At 37.9% G+C, this 23,317-nt stretch overlaps 2 protein-coding genes across 7 annotated transcripts in view; one reads left to right on the forward strand and one right to left on the reverse strand.

Annotated features, from left to right (window-relative positions):
* Window positions 1–16,502, reverse strand: part of LOC126187581 (transcriptional protein SWT1) — a 262,566-nt gene extending 246,064 nt beyond the window's left edge. For all 4 annotated transcript variants that reach the window (XM_049928751.1, XM_049928753.1, XM_049928752.1 and 1 more), the window contains exon 1: window positions 16,290–16,502. In XM_049928751.1, coding sequence (XP_049784708.1) covers window positions 16,290–16,457 — 168 coding nt within the window. In that variant the 5' untranslated portion in view covers window positions 16,458–16,502. The remainder of the gene's footprint in view (window positions 1–16,289) is intronic.
* Window positions 16,503–16,907: 405 nt separating this feature from the next.
* Window positions 16,908–23,317, forward strand: part of LOC126187583 (probable 5-hydroxyisourate hydrolase ZK697.8) — a 100,855-nt gene continuing 94,445 nt past the window's right edge. Inside the window, exon 1 of one of the 3 annotated variants that reach the window (XM_049928759.1) lies at window positions 16,908–17,235. In XM_049928759.1, coding sequence (XP_049784716.1) covers window positions 17,049–17,235 — 187 coding nt within the window. In that variant the 5' untranslated portion in view covers window positions 16,908–17,048. Of the gene's footprint in view, window positions 17,236–17,306; window positions 17,425–23,317 lie in introns of those variants that run through there. The other 2 variants (XM_049928756.1, XM_049928758.1) reach the window with 2 other exon arrangements.

The raw sequence follows: 23,317 nt of genomic DNA on the forward strand, positions 1-23,317 counted from the left end.
ACAGTCCTGGTGATGCTCAGTTACTTGAGATTCCTGTGTACCGCCAACTGCACATATCAACCATGCTCCAACAAGCTAGTATTAATCAGTCCCAATTTTAACCATCATTGACTTTGCTGCATTCACACCGAAGTTCATGAATACCTGAAGCTTGGAGAATATCTACAGAATCCTTCACAGACCTCATAAGACCCCTGATCTTGAGGACATTGTAGGACATTGGCCTAATTCTTCTGCAAAGCAGCACTGTGCCTTCACAATCACTAATGCCCCTCAACAGGAAGATGTTCTTCTATTCCTTTGTCTGTTTTATCTATGCTGTACCTCACAGTTCGCTGCATGTTCTTATTTCCATAACCAAACAACAAAATATTGTCTGGAGCATAACTTTCATGTTGTGCCTGATACTGAACATATCTTTTGTATGCACTCCGAAAAAACTAATCTGAGCTATTTATTCAAAGCTGACTGAGAGCAGTCAAAATCAGACAAGTACACTTCACTGAACTGGAAAAAACTGAATTGCAATAGTTGACAACACATTATATCTTGCAAAAGAAAAATTATAGTGGACTGAATGAAATGCTAAAACGTTTTATGGTGATTTGCTTGTGACATAGTACTAGACACATGGGTAGTTGACTTCTTGAATTTAACTGACATGATAGATTAATTATGGCTTTTTGATGGTCAGTAGTGTAGTTACCAGTGCCGTAACTGACAATAGTCCGAGACAAACAAGGTTACAATGCCTAAAATCCAATGTTGTTGTTGTTGTTGTTGTTGTTGTTGTGGTCTTCAGTCCAGAGACTGGTTTGATGCAGCTCTCCATGCCACTCTATCCTGTGCAACCTTCTTCATCTCCCAGTACCTACTGCAACCCACATTCTTCTGAAACTGCTTAGTGTATTCATCTCTTGGTCTCCCTCTACGATTTTTACCCTCCATGTTGCCCTCCAATAATAAATTGGTGATCCCTTGATGCCTCAGAATATGCCCTACCAACCAATCCCTTCTTCTAGTAAAGTTGTGCCACAAATTTCTCTTCTCTCCAATTCTATTCGATACCTCCTCATTAGTTATGTGATCTACCCATCTAACCTTCAGCATTCTTCTGTAGCACCACATTTCGAAAGCTTCTACTCTCTTCTTGTCTAAACTATTTATTGTCCATGTTTCACTTCGATACATCGCTACATTCCATACAAATACTTTCAGAAACGACTTCCTGACACTTAAATCTATACTCGATGTTAACAAATTTCTCTTCTTCAGAAACGCTTTCCTTACCATTGACAGTCTACATTTTATATCCTCTCTACTTTGACCATTATCAGTTATTTTGCTCCCCAAATAGCAATATTCCTTTACTACTTTAAGCCTCTCATTATCTAATCTAATTCCTGCAGCAGCACCCGATTTAATTCGACTACATTCCATTATTCTCGTTTTGCTTTTGTTGATGTTCATCTTATATCCTCGTTTCAAGACACTGTCCATTCCGTTCAGCTGCTCTTCCAGGTCCTTTGCTGCCTCTGACAGAATCACAATGTCATCGGCAAACCTCAAAGCTTTTATTTCTTCTCCATGGATTTTAATTCTTACTCCGAATTTTTCTTTTGTTTCCTTTACTGCTTGCTCAATATACAGATTGAATAACATCGGGGATAAGCTACAACCCTGTCTCACTCACTTCCAAGCCACTGCTTCCCTTTCATGCCCCTCGGCTCTTATAACTGCCTTCTGCTTTCTGTACAAATTGTAAATAGCCTTTCGCTCCCTGTATTTTACCCCTGCCACCTTCAGAATTTGAAAGGGAGTATTCCAGTCAACATTGTCAAAAGCTTTCTCTAAGTCTACAAATGCTATAAATGTAGGTTTGCCTTTCCTTAATCTATTTTCTAAGATAAGTCGTAGGTCAGTATTGCCTCACGTGTTCCAACGTTTCTACGGAATCCAAACTGATCTTCCCCGAGGTCGGCTTCTACCAGTTTTTCCATTCGTCTGTAAAGAATTCGTGTTAGTATTTTGCAGCCGTGGCTTATTAAACTGGTAGTTTGGTAATTTTCAAATCTGTCAACACCTGCTTTCTTTGGGATTGGAATTATTATATTCTTCTTGAAGTCTGAGAGTATTTCGCCTGTATCACATTTTTGAAAAATATGTAAAAAAATCAGCTAACCGGTTGCATAGGTTTTCTATATACCTTAACCAGGTTTTGTCACCTCATTTTAGGTAATTACCTTACCTTCTGATGAAGTCACCCTAAGAGGTGACGAAACTTGGTCAAGGCATATAGAAAACCTGGGCAACCAGTTGGCTAATTTTTTACAAATTTTTCAAATTTGTGTATACGGTTGCGGCAAACGTCAGCCATGTTCAAAATTGTCTCATACATCTTGCTCACCAGATGGTAGAGTTTTGTCAGGGCTGGCTCTCCCAAGGCTGTCAGTAGTTCTAATGGAACACTGTCTACTCTCGGGGCCTTGTTTTGACTCGGGCCTTCCAATGATCAGTCAAATTCTTCACGCAGTATCATATCTCCCATTTCATCTTCACCTACGTCCTCTTCCATTTCCATAATATATTGCCCTCAAGTACACCGCCCTTGTAGAGACCGTCTATATACTACTTCCACCTTTCTGCTTTCCCTTCTTTGCTTAGAACTGGGTTTCCATCTGAACTCTTGATATTCATACAAATGGTTCTCTTTTCTCCAAAGGTCTCTTTAATTTTCCTGTAGGCAGTACCTATCTTACCCCTAGTGATATGTGCCTCTACATCCTTACATTTGTTCTCTAGCCATCCCTGCTTAGCCATTTTGCACTTCCTGTCAATCTCATTTTTGAGACATTTGTATTCCTTTTTGCCTGCTTCATTTACTGCATTTTTATATTTTCTCCTTTCATCAATTAAATTCAATATCTCTTCTGTTACCCTCGTCTTTTTACCTACTTGATCCTGTGCTACCTTCATTTGTCTCTCAAAGCTACCCATTCTTCTACTGTATTTCTTTCCCCCATCCTTGCGAATCATTCCCTAATGCTCTCCCTGAAGCTCTCTACAACCTCTGATTCTTTCAGTTTATCCCGATCCCATCTCCTCAAATTCCCACCTTTTTGCAGTTTCTTCAGTTTTAATCTACAGTTCATAACCAATAGATTGTGGTCAGAGTCCACATCTGCCCCTGGAAATGTCTTACAATTTAAAACATGGTTCCTAAATCTCTGTCTTATCATTATATAATCTATCTGATACCTTGTAGTATCTCCAGGATTCTTCCATGTATACAACCTTCTTTTATGATTCTTAAACCAAGTGTTAGCTATAATTAAGTTATGCTCTGTACAAAATTCTACCAGGTGGTTTCCTCTTTCATTTGTTCCCCCCAACCCACATTCACCTACTACGTTTCCTTCTCTCCCTTTTCCTACTATCGAATTCCAGTCACCCATGACTAATAAATTGTCGCCTCCCTTCACGATCTGAATAATTTCTTTTATCTCATCATACATTTCATCAATATTTTCGTCATCTGCGGAGCTAGTTGGCATAAGAAACTTGTACTACTGATGGCAAAAAATGGTCTCTCCCATGTTTTTCTCACATTCACGCTTAGTCACACAATTGGTAAAATTGTTAATTTAGATTCTGTAAAAAATAATGTTAAAAGATGTATATCCTGCTGAAAAAAGGATAAAACAACTTTTCAGGGAAAATGGCTTGTCTTACTGATTGTTTAGAGTATAAATAAATGAACCATCCTGGGAACTGCTAAAATTACCCAACTACCAAACCAAGAATCCCAGACATAATACAAGATCTCAAAGCCTATATGACATTTGTCTCATCGTCTGCTAAAATGGACAGCAGATAAGTATCATCATGCATACACGTTAATTCTTGCAGATAACAAAATAGCAACCAGCCGCTTATAATAAGGGTATTTAAAATCAAACACTGGAAACTTCAGGTTGGAATGTCAATAACATAAGGAAAAGATTGACTGCTACTCACTGTAAGGATGACATGCTGAGTTGCAGACACAACAAAAAGGCATTTACACATTAGCCATGTTGTAACTGTCTGCAATTCACCATGTCATATTTAATGGAGCAGCAATGTACCTTTTCCTTACAGTGCTGTTACTGGCTTCAAACAAATAGGTCCATCATCAGATGACTGTTCACAATAACATACATATTTGTTGTTGTTTACATTAGTTTTCACTTTTATTTCCCCCCCTCTGCTTAAAATTTCTTGGGGTTGTGGTGCCGCCAAAAATCCACGTCATTACATTGCAATGCTGACAGTCTGTGTTCATGTAGTAGTAAAGACTAGACGAAGCACTTATTCTGATATATGCACATAGTGTAAGGTATGCGCATGCACACACACACACACACACACACACACACACACACACACACACACACACACACACACACACACCAAAAATCTTTCCCACACGGCACGACGAATGATGTATGCATCTTCCATGTAGCAAAATTTAATGAACACAAGCAGTCAGCTTTACAACATAATGACATGGGGTTTTTGATGCACTACCACCTCAAGGAATAAAAACGGGGAACTGATGTAAACAACCACAAATATGTCTCTTAACATGAATAGCCATCTGATGATGGTTCAAAATCAGTAACAGCACTAGTTATGTGAATAAACAGCATTATTATAAGTAATTATTTTAGTTTGGTGTGAAGAAACAGTCACATAAAAATTTTTAAAGATATAATCGCCAACTGACTGTTCAACAAGTTTCATTACACAATCTAGATTCCGGCCTTAGGCCATTATCAAGTATCAAAAATCTACTCAAGTCTAACGATTTTTTGTACTTGTAACACTTCATAATGACTGGTTGTTGTTTTCTTCTTTGCAATAATTAATCTGTATTTCGTACATATCCACAATCTCAAAAATTCAGTTTTGGCAAAACAGCAAGCATCATTAACCCTAGACATTAAATCAGCTGTATTCTTCATATGACACACACAGTGACCCATATGTGGAACAAGAAGACAGGTTAGATGTTTTGCTCATCTAAAAGTCACTCAGTGAACCATGTTCACAGTGGTCACAGGGACATCATTATCTTGAATGTTTTGGACAATGTGTAAAATGTTAAAGGAATAGGCACCTAAATAAAGAGATATTTTTACCACACACTCTTTCAATGATGACACCTTGAGAAGCTTCAAGTCTCATCATTATTCTTGAAGCTGGCAGTTTTCTATCAGCTGGGAGTCTGTTCACTTCATCAACAGCAAATGAACTTAACAATGTTTCCTTAACTTTGAAGATATTTTCTCAATGTAAAGCCTAGTTGTCATCAACACTTTGCCTTCAAACATTTATTAACTGATGACATGGACCTGAAAAATTGGGGGAATTCTTGCAGCTGCTCAACAGTATTCATGACAGCATTAAGATCACAATGGAAGTAGAAAAAGCTGGTGACTTGTCCTCCCTTTAACATATTCATGCACCAAAATTCAATGAGTGTATCAGTTAAATATGTATAGAAAATCCACACATGTAGACCAGCATATGTAGACTCTCAAACACTATTAACTGATACATAATCACCCCATTTTGAGGACTCTATAAAAGACGGTAAAAATGACCATAGATCGCTGAAATTTTCCACAAGAACTGAGTCACCTTAGAAAATTCTTCTGTGATAATCGTTACGAACAACAAAATACATCACAGACAATTTTTAGGGAGATCTATTTGCAGGGCATCATCAGGGGAAAAAGAAAAGAGCTTGCATTCTTGCCAGTTTATGGATCAGTAACAAGAAAAGTTAGCTAGTTCCAAAAGAAGCACAGCATTACGTCTGGATTCAGGTCTTCATCAGAAGCATGGAAATTTTGAGGTCTGTGAATTGCTCTGCACATATTAAACACTTTGTGGCAGAACAATAATATACTGTTTAGACCTCACATACTACACAGCAATGCCAGTAGATCGGATAAGGTATCTGCACCTAATCTACAAAAATAAATCAGTTATTGCAGAAGATGCTTCAGAAAAAGGATACAAGATTGTATTCAATGACACTATCACATAAACAGACAGTTTCTGGGATAACATAATAAAATAAATAACTGACATATGAGTATTATGGAAACACTCTCAACAAGCATGGTGAATTTTGGCTCAGTACAGCTTGGGATTTGGCCATCACGAGGTTGAAAAGATAATGACAGAGGTGTGATGAAAACATTGTCTAACTTGGTACTGGACCACACACCTCTGATGTTATGGCCAATAGCACATGTATATAATGATGAAATCATCAACCACATGGCTGTCTGTCAACAGTTGGCAGGAGGCCACAGAGCAGTTGGCTGGAAGCTTGTGGAAATTTAATCACTTGTCATGAAAAGAAACAAGAAGATTAATCTCTTGACATCTGCATTTACTGTGTTATTTTTGTGGTTTCACAGATGGTCTGCCAGAATGGCAGGAAAGCGCCTTCTGCCCCTCTTTCAAAGGAAGTGGGAGATTTTTAGATGGTTGGGACACTTACAACCATCCGATACCTCTGTTGAACATTTTGAGAAGCATTATCACAACTAAACCACAATCTTTAGGAAATTTCATGTAATGAATTGTTGACTACATTCTGTTCCAAAAGTATCTACATCTAATGCACATTCAGTTGTTCAGTATTGAAATGACAGAAAACCAAACACGAGCTACAAAACACTTGTTAGACATACAAGACAATTATAATTGAAGCTCTAGTTTCAAAATGCTGTAAAAAAAATAAAAACAACCTACTGCCCAGAATGATGTCAAATTTGAAGGAAGGGATGTTATGGAAACACAAAATACTAAACAAAAATGTTGCCACTTGATGGTGCTGTAAGAGGCAGAATATGAAAAACAAAAGATGTGGGGTACATGGCTGCTCCTCTGTTCGCATCTTATATGCTCATCATGACTGCCTCAATGCAGCATCCTGAATTGCTGGTAAAGCTTTTTTTTTTTTTATAAGAAAGGCACCAACAGCTCTGCAGAAGTTCCAGACACTCAAGGATACAAAAAAGGCATTGATCCAAAGTCTGCCATGGGTCTGGAGAAAACGATTATGAAATTCGAAAATATAGGATCTTTTGAAGTGCAGTATGGCAGAGGGAGGAAAGCAATTTATCCAACATCAGTAAATGTGGCCACAGCACTGGAGGAGGGGTCGAGCGGTGGTGTGCAAACATGCAGTGCACACATTTGCTCTAGAATTTCTTGCTCACATGGAAGTGGACAATGAATAAACATGGAACATTCTGTTGACAGATAAAGCCCATTTCCATCTCCAAGGATACTTCAATACACAGAACTGCAGAATATGTGCAATAGAAAACACACTCACACATCAATCAGCAATGCTTTATTCTGCAAAGTTCACTGTGTGTTGTGGGAAAAAGGCATTTTTTATCGTAAGGCCATATTCTTTCGAGGAGATGGATTCTGCAGGTCCTGTTACCTGCAATGTCAGTGGTACACGCTACAGGAGTCTTTGGCACACCAACATTATTCTAATCCTTCAACAGACTGGATGGGTGGGTAGGATCATTTTTATGCAAGCTGGCACTCTTCTGCACATCACACAGCCAGAAAAGCAGGTGCTGCAGAGGCATTTTGGAAATGCTTGAATTACCAGCTGTCATTTCCCTACAGCTGGGCCATCCAGATCATCTGATCTTAATCTCTGTGATTTCTGGCTGTGGGGTTATCTGAAAAATGTTACCTTCAAAGCTCCAATTACAAATGCTGAATGTGACCCATGGAACATTCCAATCTGTTGTGGAGCATGCTCTTTCTTGATTTCAACTTGTGGCATGAAAGTGTGGGCAGCATATTGAACATGTTTTGTGCCAGTCTCACCACAGTTGAAAACCAATTTCATTGTTGTTTTTTATGCTGGTTTTTGCCTCAGGACAGTTAAAAACTGATTTTTCCCATCCGATGCAGAACAACTTAGCCACTGTGGATGAGTTTACCTCACTAACAATGGCACGACTGTTGAATGCCGCAGTCGTGCACATTGCACAGTATGGTTGGCTTAATGTGCAACTCACACCGTAGCCATCATATTGCAATTCATCTGTCATTTGTAGCTGAACCCTATTACATTATGATGCTTATAGTGCTATTTAGTGGGAAAATTTTTGTGAAATTTATTTTGTTTCAATATTTCTCCCTTCTTCAATAATATTCCATACAAATTTGATGTCATTCTGAGCAGCAGTTCCTTTTTTACAGTGTCCTGAAACTGAAATTTTAATTATAATCAAGCAGTATAAGATACACAATGCTGTGTTTATAGTGTTGACTAAATTTTTAAAACCAGATGGTAAAATAGTCCTCTGAGGTAAAGTGTAACATCAGTCCTTATTAACTGCTAAAAGAAAGTTTTGCACCTGCTGGATATCTGCAAACACATGTAAGTTTAGATTTAGGTGAATGAAGGAATGAAAGAATAAGTTTTCTGAGACAAAAAATTAACTTTATTGTAAAATAAAAACTAAGCAATAACCAAAATAAAGTCAATCTGAAAGTGCACAACTATTCATATTTATCAAACTGAACTCTGATGCTGGCTAACATGCAATACCATGTTCCTCCAAACTCCATGTATTGTCACAGGCTTGGATCCATCTTTGTACGTTGTTTATAATGTGGTCAAGACGTTGCTGCTCAACCATATCCCACTCTTCGACAGCAATAAGAACAGACTGAATTAAGATGGCGGCTCGGATGAGTGACCCGAGTGCCAAAGATTAATGTTGTCTAAGGTCAATATGACCTATCAACACTACATGCTTATTGTTTTGTTTTTTGATTGTTATATCCAGAAAGTTAATTTGGTTGTTCTGTTCTCTTTCAATTGTGAATTTTATATTTTTATGTATATTATTAATGTCCGAATGGAGTTTTTCAATTTTTGTTTGTGGTTCATCTATTAAGCAAAGGATGTCTTTCATATAACTCAACCAATATAATATGTTGTATTCTTTTGCTATTTTTATGAAAATGATCTGTTCAATGTGGTTTACAAAAATATTTGCTAAGGCTCCAGAAACTGGGACCCCATTGGTAATCCATCTTCTTGTAAATAAAGTTCATTAATGAATTTGAAGTAATTTTGTTCTGTTATGAGCTTTATTAATGTGCGTATTTCCTTAATGTGTTCATCAGGGAGTTGACTACAAGTTTTCAGGTTCTTACCTATGACTTCCATTGTTTCTGGTACTGGTATGTTGGAACACATGCTATTTATATCAAGTGAGAGGAGTGTTCCTGTGCCTGGGATTTTTATATATTCTATTTGTTATATTAGCTGTGTAGTCGTTTTAATGGTTCTGTCCTGTTGTAGTTTGAAATTTTCAGACAGTAATTTTAAAATGTATCCTGCCAGCTTGTAAGGGGGAGACTTTCTGAAATCCAGTATTGGCCTCACAGGAAGATTCGGTTTGTGAATTTTTGGTTGGCTTCGGACAGGTGCAGTGGGGTTGATCTGTGTCAACTTTTTTCTCTCTGCGTTATCCGGTAAGATGTCAATAATTTTCATAGTGTTGTTTACTTTTGTCTGGAATCTGTTTGTTGGGTCTGATTTTAATTTTGTAATGTTATTTTGTGAGATGAATTCTTATGTTTTTTTTTTTTTTTTTTTTTTTCAATGTATTGTTCTTTGTCTGTCAGTACTACTGTGTTCCCCTTGTCTGCTTTTGAAGTGATAACATTTTCATTTTGAAGTTTTCTCCTAAGTTTTCTGAGTGTTGCAGATTCTGTGTTTTTGTTGTTTTTGTGTTGTTGTGTTTTTATACTGGTTATTATATTCTGGATGTCTTTTTTTACTAGTTCTCTAGTTAGTCCAATGTTGACACTGCTGTTTTCATTCCCACCTTCCCTTGTCAAAACACTTTCTGCTTCTATAATTAGATTTTCTAAGTAATCTTCATCTATTTCTTAATTTACATTGTATTTTAAGCCTTTTCCAACAGCTGTCTTTCTGTACTGTTTAAGTGTGTGTCAGTAAGGTTCACTAATCTTGGGTAGAATTTGTGCGTGTGTTTTTCTTGGCTGTGTATAAAGGTATTATGTTGTGATGTTTTTTTTTTGAGTTGGTTGATCTTTCTTCTGTGAATTGTTTCCATTCTTTGTACAGCAATTTCTGTGTGCTTTATGACCTTGTGAGGAAACACAGATTAGCAAATGGTAAGTAATTACTTAAAAAAAAAAAAAAAAAAAAAGTCGCAACGTGAACTGTTTAATACTCTAAAACTAACAAAACTCTATCTTTATAGATCCTACTGATGATGCCTTAGAACAAGATAAGGCGAAACGTGTATGGGATAAATAAATTAAGTAGCAGCAGGAAAAGGCAGTTTTATTTACAAAACAAGTATTTATATGCTTGCTGCGGAGGATGGCCACACAAACAAACTTGTGATGTTAATGTAGTTTATTACCAATGTTTGGGTTGTGTTGTAAGCTGAAGTTACTAAGGATAGATTGATTGGTGGGTATCGTCGAGTTTGTTCTAAGCTATTTCAGTGAGGATAGGTTTTTAATTGCACCAAGATGAGTGAATTTTGGTTTATTGGTATCATGGACATCATTTCAGTGATTCATATAAAGTTAAGTTTCAGATACCAGTTTTGGAGTGATGTGTGATTTTGTGCGAGCTATATAGGTCACTTGAAATTTCCAAAACCAGTTTATTCTATTTACATTTATTGAGGTTTTGAGAATTTTTCTGCATTATGATTGCTGGATTTTTGCGCAAGTTTTTGATTTGATTATGTCTTTAATACTAGGAATGACATATGTGCACACATCAATATTTGGCACTGACACGTGGAGGGAACAACAAATCCACCCACATCTGCCAAAGGCCCATTGGTATGCTGAGAAGTGAGCTTCTAAATGCAGCTCACCTGGAGTAGGTAATGAGAGAGAGTTTTTGAGGATTACTGTCATATTGAAATTTAACTGTGGCTACCAATGACACACCTTTACAGACTCCACCTCATACAATTGCCATATTGCAACTATGGAGAGCTCCAGGACATTAATAATCATCATCTTCAGCTGCATTCAATGCAGAAGGGAATCCAACTGGCTGATTACATAACTTGTCCCATTGCACCAAGTGCTTAGTTCTCAGGTATTAATCCACTTGTTTATGAAGAATTTATTTAGACATTTATAAATTACTTTATAAATTTACAATGCATTATAAATTTTACATTTATAAATTACTAGTGGAAATTGTTTTAAAAGTTGGAATTAAACTGTTAACTGTTAAGTTTTTGTATGTGCCACGTGTGTGTGTGTGTGTGTGTGTGTGTGTGTGTGTGTGTGTGTGTGTGCTAAATCTGATTTGTAATGTAAGGGGCCAATGTGTTTCTGTCTGTATTATTTTGTTTTAACTGTCTGTGACATGTGTTTTCTGGACTATTCAACTTGGAATTTTTAAGACACTGTATGTTTGGCCTGGCTGTTCAACTGAAGGCCAATAAATAAATAAATATTTAAAAAAGGTCACACAATTCTGTCAAGGGCTCCCTTATGTTGAATATTGAAGCTGCAATTACTATTGCACATTCATCTAACAGCAAACAGGGCAGTAAGCCAACAAGGTGTCACATTTGTAGCGGTGAGGCACAATAAATATGCAGGTGAGTTCTCATCCACAGCACTCGTGGCATAATTGATATCGAGGAATCATCTCAATCACAGCAGTGAAAGAGTGAGGACACAACGGCCTACAGAAAAGGAAGGAATGGACAGGGGGGAGGGGGGAATGTAATAGTATAACACTAATCAGTATAAGCAGGAGCAACTACTAAGAATGGAATTGAATGCATAACATTCAGTCTCCCGCACCATCCTACCAAAGTGTACAGAGCACTTGCTATCTGGGATCCTTCACAACGTTTTGTGTGAAGAAGCCAAGCTGGCACTTAACAAGCTCTGCTCAGAAAAATGATAAGCACTCTATAACAAGCCACCTGCAATCTTTTCAATACATTGGAAGAAGAGAAATGAGTCTGTAATAGAAAGTGGTTTATTTGTTTCATAGACAGATGTTACAACAGCTTTTTAAGTCTGTCAGAAAATTTGCTCTGAGCCACTGACTGACTACAAAAGTAGATGAAGGATGATCCTATCAATCTGGTAAAAGATACGATTGCAGCAAGCAGAATTACTAATTTTTAGTGACCTACCCAATTTTTTAATCTCCTTTGGCCTTGTATACCTGAAACCAGTACACAGTGGCAATACAAGGCAGGCTGCAGAAGTAAGACAAATGCACCATAATTTGTTTATTTACAAGTCAGCACAATGTTTACTGCCATTGAGGATGTAATCACAGAATTCAGTGCCCATTAACTCCATTATCCTGATAAAACTATTTTCTCAACATTCAATACCGTATTTACAATTACTTTTGTTTGTTTCTCATTTAACACTCTTAAAAATAGTTTCTGTTTTATTCTGAGTGTGTTTTACTTTTTTGAGGATTAGGGCACATGTTTTGCTTATGATCTATGCCTATATAATAACATGGTGTAGGCCTGCTGAAGGATTTTACAGTTTTGGTTATTATGGAGTTTTAACTCTTTGACTGCAGCTTGTTCTCTGAATTAAATATAGCTGTAGCTCTCATTTCCCAGTGCAAGGTATTAAGGTATTTGCTTCCCAACAATTATCCATCCCTTCTCCTTACTTTTGTTCTATTTAACCTGCACTTATTTTAGTGGAAAACAAGACCAGAAAGATGTAGAAATGCTTTTGGGAAGAGTTAAACTTTCTGTCTATGTTTGTCTTATTCATAAATATTTTCGGTTACCTATGATTTCCATCTTTATAGTCTGGTGGAGTCATTTTTTTATGATTTTGTTACACGTTACTTTTTTTTCTCTTATGTAAACCTACCTGGTTAGTAAATTTTATTGTTAACATTTAACCAGCATGGTCAGATGAACTGCATTGACCTCCCTCTAAAGAAAAATAGTCAATGGCTGTTGTAATGTATGTATTTTTTACTTCTAGGCACATCACCTACTCTAGAGATGTCCTTGATCAGTACTACCTGGTAAAAAATCAAACTCATAGTCACTGTCTGCATAACTTCATGAAACTGTCTCTTGCTGTGGTATAAAGATAAGCTATCATACGTTCGTTACTTACAGAACAATACCTTGTAAGTGCATGATTCTACTGTTGGCGTAAATGTGTTCAAAGAGCTGTTCAACACCATATACACTAAACTGATGGGCTTGGGATACATGCCACCTTTTTTTTCTTTTTCCCATACATAGAAGGAGTATATAGAGGGGCTATACAAGGGCGATGTACTTGAGGACAATATCATGGAAATGGAAGAGGGTGTAGATGAAGATGAAATGGGAGATACAATACTGCGTGAAGAGTTTGACAGAGCACTGAAAGACCTGAGTCGAAACAAGGCCCCCGGAGTAGACAACATTCCATTGGAACTACTGACGGCCTTGGGAGAGCCAGTCCTGACAAAACTCTACCATCTGGTGAGCAAGATGTATGAGACAGGCGAAATACCCTCAGACTTCAAGAAGAATATAATAATTCCAATCCCAAAGAAAGCAGGTGTTGACAGATGTGAAAATTACGGAACTATCAGTTTAATAAGTCACAGCTGCAAAATACTAACGCGAATTCTTTACAGACAAATGGAAAAACTAGTAGAAGCCGACCTCAGGGAAGATCAGTTTGGATTCCGTAGAAATGTTGGAACACGTGTGGCAACACTGACCCTACGACTTATCTTAGAAGTTAGATTAAGGAAGGGCAAACCTACGTTTCTAGCATTTGTAGACTTAGACAAAGCTTTTGACAATGTTGACTGGAATACTCTCTTTCAAATTCTGAAGGTGGCAGGGGTAGAATACAGGGAGCGAAAGGCTATTTACAATTTGTACAGAAGCCAGATGGCAGTTATAAGAGTCGAGGGACATGAAAGGAAAGCGGTGATTGGAAAGGGCGTGAGACAGGGTTGTAGTCTCTCCCCGATGTTATCCAATCTGTATACTGAGCAAGCAGTGAAGGAAACAAAAGAAAAATTTGGAGTAGGTATTAAAATCCGTGGAGAAGAAATAAAAACTTTGAGGTTCACCGATGACATCGTAATTCTGTCAGAGACAGCAAAGGACTTGGAAGAGCAGTTGAACGGAATGGATAGTGTCTTGAAAGGAGGATATAAGATGAACACCAACAAAAGCAAAACGAGGATAATGGAATGTAGTCGAATTAAGTCAGGTGATGCTGAGGGAATTAGATTAGGAAATGAGACACTTTAAGTAGTAAAGGAGTTTTGCTATTTGGGGGGCAAAATAACTGATGATGGTCGAAGTAGAGAGGATATCAAATGTAGACTGGCAATGGCAAGGAAAGCGTTTCTGAAGAAGAGAAATTTGTTAATATCGAGTACAGATTTAAGTGTCAGGAAGTCATTTCTGAAAGTATTTGTATGGAGTGTAGCCATGTATGGAAGTGAAACATGGACGATAAATAGTTTGGACAAGAAGAGAATAGAAGCTTTCGAAACGTGGTGCTACAGAAGAATGCTGAAGATTAGACGAGTACATCACGTAACTAATGAGGAAGTATTGAATAGGACTGTGGAGAAGAGAAGTCTGTGGCACAACTTGACCAGAAGAAGGGATCGGTTGGTAGGACATGTTCTGAGGCATCAAGGGACACCAATTTAGTATTGGAGGGCAGCTTGGAGGGTAAAAATCGTAGAGGGAGACCAAAAGATGACTACACTAAGCAGATTCAGATGGATGTAGGTCGCAGTATGTACTGGGAGATGAAGAAGTTTGCACAGGATAGAGTAGCATGGAGAGCTGCATCAAACCAGTCTCAGAACTGAAGGTCCCACAACAGTTACTCCTCCATTTTCCTTACTAGTTCTACAGGATCACAATACTAGCTTTATGCATCAAGACATATATTTTTAATTTCAGCAATTTCCATGAAAAGTTCTGATAACATATCTTCTGACATTAAATTTGCTCTATTATCTTTATGGGCATTAAAAGTTAATTTTTACTACTAAGGTGTCTGTCATTAAAAATGTAATACTGTAATACTTTCATGCTGTGATTCTATTATTGTTATCATTAAGCGACTGAAATAAGGAAGTGTCCGATTCCACCCGTCTGCTTTGACCCATGACATCATCAATATGGCGGAAGTGGCTATTCCAAACGTTTCCAATATGGAGCATTTGACATCACTACATACACATGGCAACAAACGCGAAAATACGTATAAATAAGACAATAACATCTCCCTAAAAAATACAATCAAACTAACAACCGCGGGAAATTGGGGGTTTTGGGGAGGGAACAAGCTAAATATAACAGTAAAAAAAAAAAAAAACCTCCACGATCCCAAAACACACAAAAAAAGGGCTTTCCTTTGACCTATATAGGTCAACGGCAGCTGACGATACCACTGCAGACGGGGAAAAACTGCTAAACTATTGAATCAAAGGTTGATTAATTACGGCCATGTCTTTAGACTGCTTAGGGATGGCTGTTAAGGCTGAAACAGTTGGGCTGTAGTGAATACATGCAAATGTGCATAGCCTGTCATGGTATGCGTGATATTCTGGAAAATTGCGAATTTTGCAGAATAATCAGTTAAAATTCAAAAATAAGCTATGAGAATAAGAAAAGGAGTTTGGAATGGGGAATCATCATAATTTAAAATTTTAACTCTTTCAGTATTTTGTATAGAGACTACATGAAAGAATTTTTATAATTTTGATGAAAATGCTAGGGGGATGAAATAGGTATGTTTTACCCACTGAGGAATACATAAAGTATTCGCAAACCTGCCACTCTGAGAACACGTGATATTTGCTACTACGCATTGCGCGTAAAGAATGTTTCATGCAAAATGTGTGTGTGTGTGTGTGTGTGTGTGTGTGTGTGGTGAGAGAGAGAGAGAGAGAGAGAGAGAGAGAGAGAGAGAGAGAGAAGTAGCCAAAGGATGAATAAATAGCGGTATTGTTATTACTGATCGAATGGAAATGTTGCGCCAATTGGCGCGTATCAGTTCTATCCTACATCCTAGTAACAAAAGATACAGTTACTAAAGACAAATCGCTAAAATAAAATAATAATAAAAGTAATTTGGTTTATTAAGAACAAATGAATAGTGGCAGCTGTCAAATGAATAAACATATCACCGATACACACGTCTTCAGCTGGATCAGGAGGTTCCCAAGTCGTAACTCCAGTCCTTAAGTTGAAATAAAAATATTTGTCTGGGTATTTTGCTGAAACATACACTTCCCAGTCATTGTTAAGTCTTTTTACAAATTTTCTCTTCACAACACTCATTATGTTTTGCAACACGGCACACATATATATTCATAACAAACCACCACCTTGCACACAACGTAAACACAGCTGCTGCCAATCGTACGTCTAAAATTGCAAAGATAAAATACGTCGGGAAACTAATACATGCCCTACTGAAAAAAAATCTCTCTTTGTGTCAGAAATATCGGTTGTTTTCGAGGCAAAAACCAAAATTTCGAAATGATTAACAAGATAAGAAGCACAAATTATGGATTCGAACAATGGCTGCACGTAAGGACTTTCAACAAGTTAATTATTTTGTCATTATAACTCGAGACAAAAAAAACATTTTTAATGCTTATTAAAGACATAAAGTACTGAATTCATACGTACATAAATTATTTCACCAGAACATTAATATTGCCACTGAACCAATCACGGATAAATACAACTTTTTGAGAGAAACTCAGTTGGCAATTCAAGGGTATTGCCAACTGTGGTATACAGATAGATTTTTTTTCGAAGGATGTAATTGTTGATATGACATGACAGAGTAGAGTTAAGAGTTAGTGTTCAGTAAATATGAGACATGTTAGGCGAATTTAATTTTGTTTTGGGAAAGAGCTCTCGAAATCACATATAAAATGTCTTACTATGGATTATTCAGGCGATAGTTCTGATGCAGAAACATTAAGATCTGAATCTATAGCCTCTCAACAAGCAGGAACTGCAGAAAAGCAAACGGAAGATACTAGTGACAAGTCTGTCAAACGTAGGAAGAGGAGTCAGCGATATCGACAGGCTTACCGCGTCGAGTGGGAATCACAACCAGATTTCAAAGGTAACACAACTTGTACAGCTTTGAAAACTTGATTTTGTGTTTACCGCTCCTACTTTAACCATTCTGGTATCCTTCTTGATGTAACGTAAAATGCCTAATACTTCATATTCAGGTGTCCGTTAATGTTCTCAATACTCAAGATATTTAAAAGTTCTTTTCAAAATTGCATAATCCGTATTCGAGTTAACTGTGAGTACTAATGCAGTTCTATAAAGCAGCGATTATATTGTATACCATTGTTGGCATCGGAATGAAATACATTGTGTGAATGTGCTATATATAGTCCTTGAAAACTGATGATGCGTCCTTGTCACCGTATACGGTGGCGTGCGAAATCTGTAAAGCGTCGTGTTGTTAACGAATACTGTTTTTCATTTGCTTCGTCGTTCTTTAGACACACATGTCGTTTAGTCCCAGTTAAACCTTTTCGTATAAAATATATATAAAATTATCTTTAACTTGCGTACATAACACGCAACCGAAGCATTTCTTTGGCATATTTTTCGTTTGTAACTACACATGGGCATAATGTAATACAGCTCCTCTCACGTCAAAATGCCAATGTCTTAAAGCAGGTAACACTGATCAACGTCAGCAGTTTGTTAACCACTGCTAAGTAAAAGCACTTTCTAGACTTTTCCAAATATTATAGTCTTCAGTGACCTGTTGCTCTTGCTCTGATTCATCTACCGTCCTTCCATTAGGTCGTCGCCATTGTCTCTTCGTATTTGTTTCTAGCAACAAACGCCCTTGGCCTATATGTGTAGGAAGCAACATGTCCACACCATCTCCATTTCATTTTCATTGCAGTCGTGATTACATTTTCCACTCCAGTCTTTTTCTTATCTTGATTCATTTGTTATTTAACTGTCGCCCTAAATTACTCTCAGTAACATTCAGTTCCTGAATGGGTTCTAGATAACTGAAAACTGGAAATGCGTACGTGAAAACTTAGTTTCAAGAACTCCTATTCCGGCATAACCACTCCAGGCTACTTTCACTCTGCTGTTTATTTCATTCCCTGCCCAACCATTAGATATATTTAGTTTTAACATAATCGATTTTCAAGACTACATTATAACATCAATAATAACATCTTCCATTTGTTGTTGAAGTTTACCTGCAGTACAAGCAAACACTACTATGAAATAGTGATTTGCCCTTCTTCTCTATAGAGAGAGGACTCCTAATAAAAGTTTGGTGGTATGCAGTCTCTTCACCTAATACCTCTTTCAACTGTGTATTTTTAGTTTTTGCTGAGGATTGACAAAAGCTGTAGAACTAATGCATTTCTTCTTTAATATGCTAAAAAGCAATCAGATTTTTTTCTCTTGAGCCTAAAGCAGTCCATATGAATATGTAGGTAAAAACCATGGTTCTATTGGACACTGTAAAGTTATGAAACTTCTCTGGCAGACTAAAACTGTGTGCCGGACTGAGACTCGGAACTAGGGACCTTTGCCTTTTGCGGGCAAGTGCTCTACCAACTGAGCTACCAAAGCACTAGTCACCCCCCCCCCCCCACTCCCCCGTCCTCACAGCTTTACTTCTGCCAGTAGCTACCTTTCTACTACCTTCAAAATTCTACAGAAGCTCTCCAGCGACCTGCCAGGAAAGTTTCATATCAGCGCACATTCCGCTGCAGAGTGAAAATCTCATTCTGGAGACTGTAAAGTTAATTTGGCAGACAGATAAACAAGCTTTGGAACTTTTGTCTTGGCATTAGAATATTGATCTCTCTCAAAACATATAAATAACCATGAAAATCATTGTTTCTACAGTAACTTAACGATTGCTACTAAAGTAAAATGGTTCACTTACTTAGCACTGGAAGAGCAAAGTTATAACTTATTCACATCTCAGCTAAACTTGAAGTATAGCAAATCTTTCATAAAGATTTCACTTAGCTTCAGTTACAGACTGTTGTTGTTGTGGTCTTCAGTCCTAAGACTGGTTTGATGCAGCTCTCCATGCTACTCTATCCTGTGCAAGCTTCTTCATCTCTCAGTACCTAGTGCAGCCTACATCCTTCTGAATCTGCTTAGTGTAGTCATCTCTTGGTCTCCCTCTACAATTTTTACCCTCCACGCTGCCCTCCAATACTAAATTGGTGATCCCTCGATGTCTCAGAACATGTCCTACCTACCAATCCCTTCTTCTAGTAAAGTTGTGCCACAGACTTCTCTTCTCCTCAATCCTATTCAATACTTCCTCATTAGTTATGTGTTCTACTCATCTAATCTTCAGCATTCTTCTGTAGCACCACGTTTTGAAAGCTTCTATTCTCTTCTTGTCCAAACTATTTATCGTCCATGTTTCACTTCCATACATGGCTACACTCCATACAAATACTTTCAGAAATGACTTCCTGACACTTAAATCTGTACTCGATGTTAACAAATTTCTCTTCTTCAGAAACGCTTTCCTTGCCATTGCCAGTCTCCATTTTATATCCTCTCTACTTCAACCATCATCAGTTATTTTGCCCCCCCAAATAGCAAAACTCCTTTACTACTTAAAGTATCTCATTTCCTAATCTAATTCCCTCAGCATCACCCGACTTAATTCGACTACATTCCATTATCCTCGTTTTGCTTTTGTTGATGTTCATCTTATACCCTCCTTTCAAGACACTCTCCATTCCGTTCAACTGCTCTTCCAAGTCCTTTGCTGTCTCTGACAGAATTACAATGTCATCGGCAAACATCAAAGTTTTTATTTCTTCTCCGTGGATTTTAACACCTACTCCGAACTTTTCTTTTGTTTCCTTCACTGCTTGCTCAGTATACAGATTGAATAACATCGGGGATAGGCTACAACTCTGTCTCACTCGCTTCCCAACCACTGCTTCCCTTTCATACCCCTCGACTCTTATAACTGCCATCTGGTTTCTGTACAAATTGTAAATAGCCTTTCACTCCCTGTATTTTACCGCTGCCACCTTCAGAATTTGAAAGAGAGTATTCCAATCAACAATGTCAAAAGCTTTCTCTAAGTCTACAAATGCTAGAAACGTAGGTTTGTCTTTCCTTAATCTATTTTGTAAGATAAGTCGTAGGGTCAGTATTGCCTCACGTGTTCCAACATTTCTACGGAATGCAAACTGATCTTTCCCAAGGTCGGCTTCTACTAGTTTTTCCATTCGTCTCTAAAGAATTCGCATTAGTATTTTGCAGCCGTGACTTATTAAACTGATAGTTCGGTAATTTTCAAATCTGTCAACACCTGCTTTCTTTGGGATTGGAATTATTATATTCTCCTTGAAGTCTGAGGGTATTTCGCCTGTCTCATACATCTTGCTCACCAGATGGTAGAGTTTTGTCAGGACTGGCTCTCCCAATGCTGTCAGTAGTTCTAATGGAATGTTGCCTACTCCCGGGGCCTTGTTTCGACTCAGGTCTTTCAGTGCTCTGTCAAACTCCTCACGCCGTATCATATCTCGCATTTCATCTTCATCTACATCCTATTCCATTTCCATAATATTGTCCTCAAGTACATTGCCCTTGTATAGACCCTCTATATACTCCTTCCACTTTTTTGCTTTCCCTTCTTTGCTTAGAACTGTGATTCCATCTCAGCTCTTGATATTCATACAAGTGGTTCTCTTTTCTCCGAGGGTCTCTTTAATTTTCATGCAGGCAGTATCTATCTTACCCCTAGTGAGATAAGCCTCTACATCCTTACATTTGTCCTCTAGCTATCCCTGCTTTGCCATTTTGCACTTCCTGTCGATCTCATTTTTGAGACGTTTGTATTCCTTCTTGCCTGCTTCATTTACTGCATTTTTATATTTTCTTCTTTCATCAATTAAATTCAATATTTCTTCTGTTACCCAAGGGTTTCTACTAGCCCTCGTCTTGTTACCTACTTGATCCTCTGCTGCCTTCACTATTTCATCTCTCAAAGCTATCCATTCTTCTTCTACTTTATTTCTTTCCCCCATTCCTGTCAATTGTTCTCTTATGCTCTCCCTGAAACTCTGTACAACCTCTGGTTCTTTCAGTTTATCCTGGTCCCACCTCCTTAAATTCCCACCTTTTTGCTGTTTCTTCAGTTTTAATCTACAGTTCACGTTTTGTTGTTTGTTTGTTGTGGTCTTCAGTCCTGAGACTGGTTTGATGCAGCTCTCCATGCTATTCTATCCTGTGCAAGATTCTTCATCTCCCAGTACCTACTGCAACCTACATCCTTCTGAATCTGCTTAGTGTATTCATCTCTTGGTCTCCCCCTACGATTTTTACCCTCCACGCTGCCCTCCAATACTAAATTGGTGATCCCTTGATGCCTCAGAACATGTCCTACCAACCGATCCCTTCTTCTGGTCAAGTTGTGCCACAAACTCCTCTTCTCCCCAATCCTATTCAATACCTCCTCATTAGTTATGTGGTCTACCCATCTAATCTTCAGCATTCTTCTGTAGCACCACATTTCGAAAGCTTCTATTCTCTTCTTGTCCAAACTATTTACCGTCCATGTTTCACTTCCATACATGGCTACGCTCCATACAAATACTTTCAGAAACGACTTCCTGACACTTAAATCTATACTCAATGTTAGCAAATTTCTCTTCTTCAGAAACGCTTTCCTTCCTATTGCCAGTCTACATTTTATATCCTCTCTACTTCGACCATCATCAGTTATTTTGCTCCCCAAATAGCAAAACTCCTTTACTACTTTAAGTGTCTCGTTTTCTAATCTAATACCCTCAACATCACCCGACTTAATTCGACTACATACCATTATCCTCGTTTTGCTTTTGTTGATGTTCATCTTATATCCTCCCTACAAGACACCATCCATTCCGTTCAACTGCTCTTCCAAGTCCTTTGCTGTCTCTGATAGAATTACAATGTCATCGGCGAACCTCAAAGTTTTTATTTCTTCTCCATGGATTTTAATACCTACTCCGAATTTTTCTTTTGTTTCCTTTACTGCTTGCTCAATATACAGATTGAATAACATCGGGGAGAGGCTACAACCCTGTCTTACTCCCTTCCCAACCACTGCTTCCCTTTCATACCCCTCGACTCTTATAACTGCCATCTGGTTTCTGTACAAATTGTAAATAGCCTTTCACTCCCTGTATTTTACCCCTGCCACCCTTAGAATTTGAAAGAGAGTATTCCAGTCAACATTGTCAAAAGCTTTCTCTAAGTCTACAAATGCTAGAAACGTAGGTTTGCCTTTCCTTAATCTTTCTTCTAAGATAAGTCGTAAGGTCAGTATTGCCTCACGTATTCCAGTATTTCTACGGAATCCAAACTGATCTTCCCCGAGGACAGCTTCTACAAGTTTTTCCATTCGTCTGTAAAGAATTCGTGTTAGTACTTTGCAGCTGTAGCTTATTAAACTGATTGTTCGGTAATTTTCACATCTGTCAACACCTGCTTTCTTTGGGATTGGAATTATTATATTCTTCTTGAAGTCTGAGGGTATTTCGCCTGTTTCATACATCTTGCTCACCAGATGGTAGAGTTTTGTCAGGACTGGCTCTCCCAAGGCCGTCAGTAGTTCCAATGGAATGTTGTCTACTCCGGGGGCCTTGTTTCGACTCAGGTCTTTCAGTGCTCTGTCAAACTCTTCACGCAGTATCGTATCTCCCATTTCATCTTCATCTACATCCTCTTCCATTTCCATAATATTGTCCTCAAGTACATCACCCTTGTATAGACCCTCTATATACTCCTTCCACCTTTCTGCTTTCCCTTCTTTGCTTAGAACTGGGTTTCCAACTGAGCTCTTGATGTTCATACAAGTGGTTCTCTTATCTCCATAGGTCTCTTTAATTTTCATGCAGGCAGTATCTATCTTACCCCTAGTGAGATAAGCCTCTACATCCTTACATTTGTCCTCTAGCCATCCCTGCTTAGCCATTTTGCACTTCCTGTCGATCTCATTTTTGAGACGTTTATATTCCTTTTTGCCTGCTTCATTTACTGCATTTTTATATTTTCTCCTTTCATCAATTAAATTCAATATTTCTTCTGTTACCCAAGGATTTCTACTAGCCCTCGTCTTTTTACTTACTTGATCCTCTGCTGCCTTCACTACTTCATCCCTCAAAGCTACCCATTCTTCTTCT

Source organism: Schistocerca cancellata, chromosome 5, assembly GCF_023864275.1.
Source record: "Schistocerca cancellata isolate TAMUIC-IGC-003103 chromosome 5, iqSchCanc2.1, whole genome shotgun sequence".
NCBI lineage: Eukaryota > Metazoa > Arthropoda > Insecta > Orthoptera > Acrididae > Schistocerca > Schistocerca cancellata.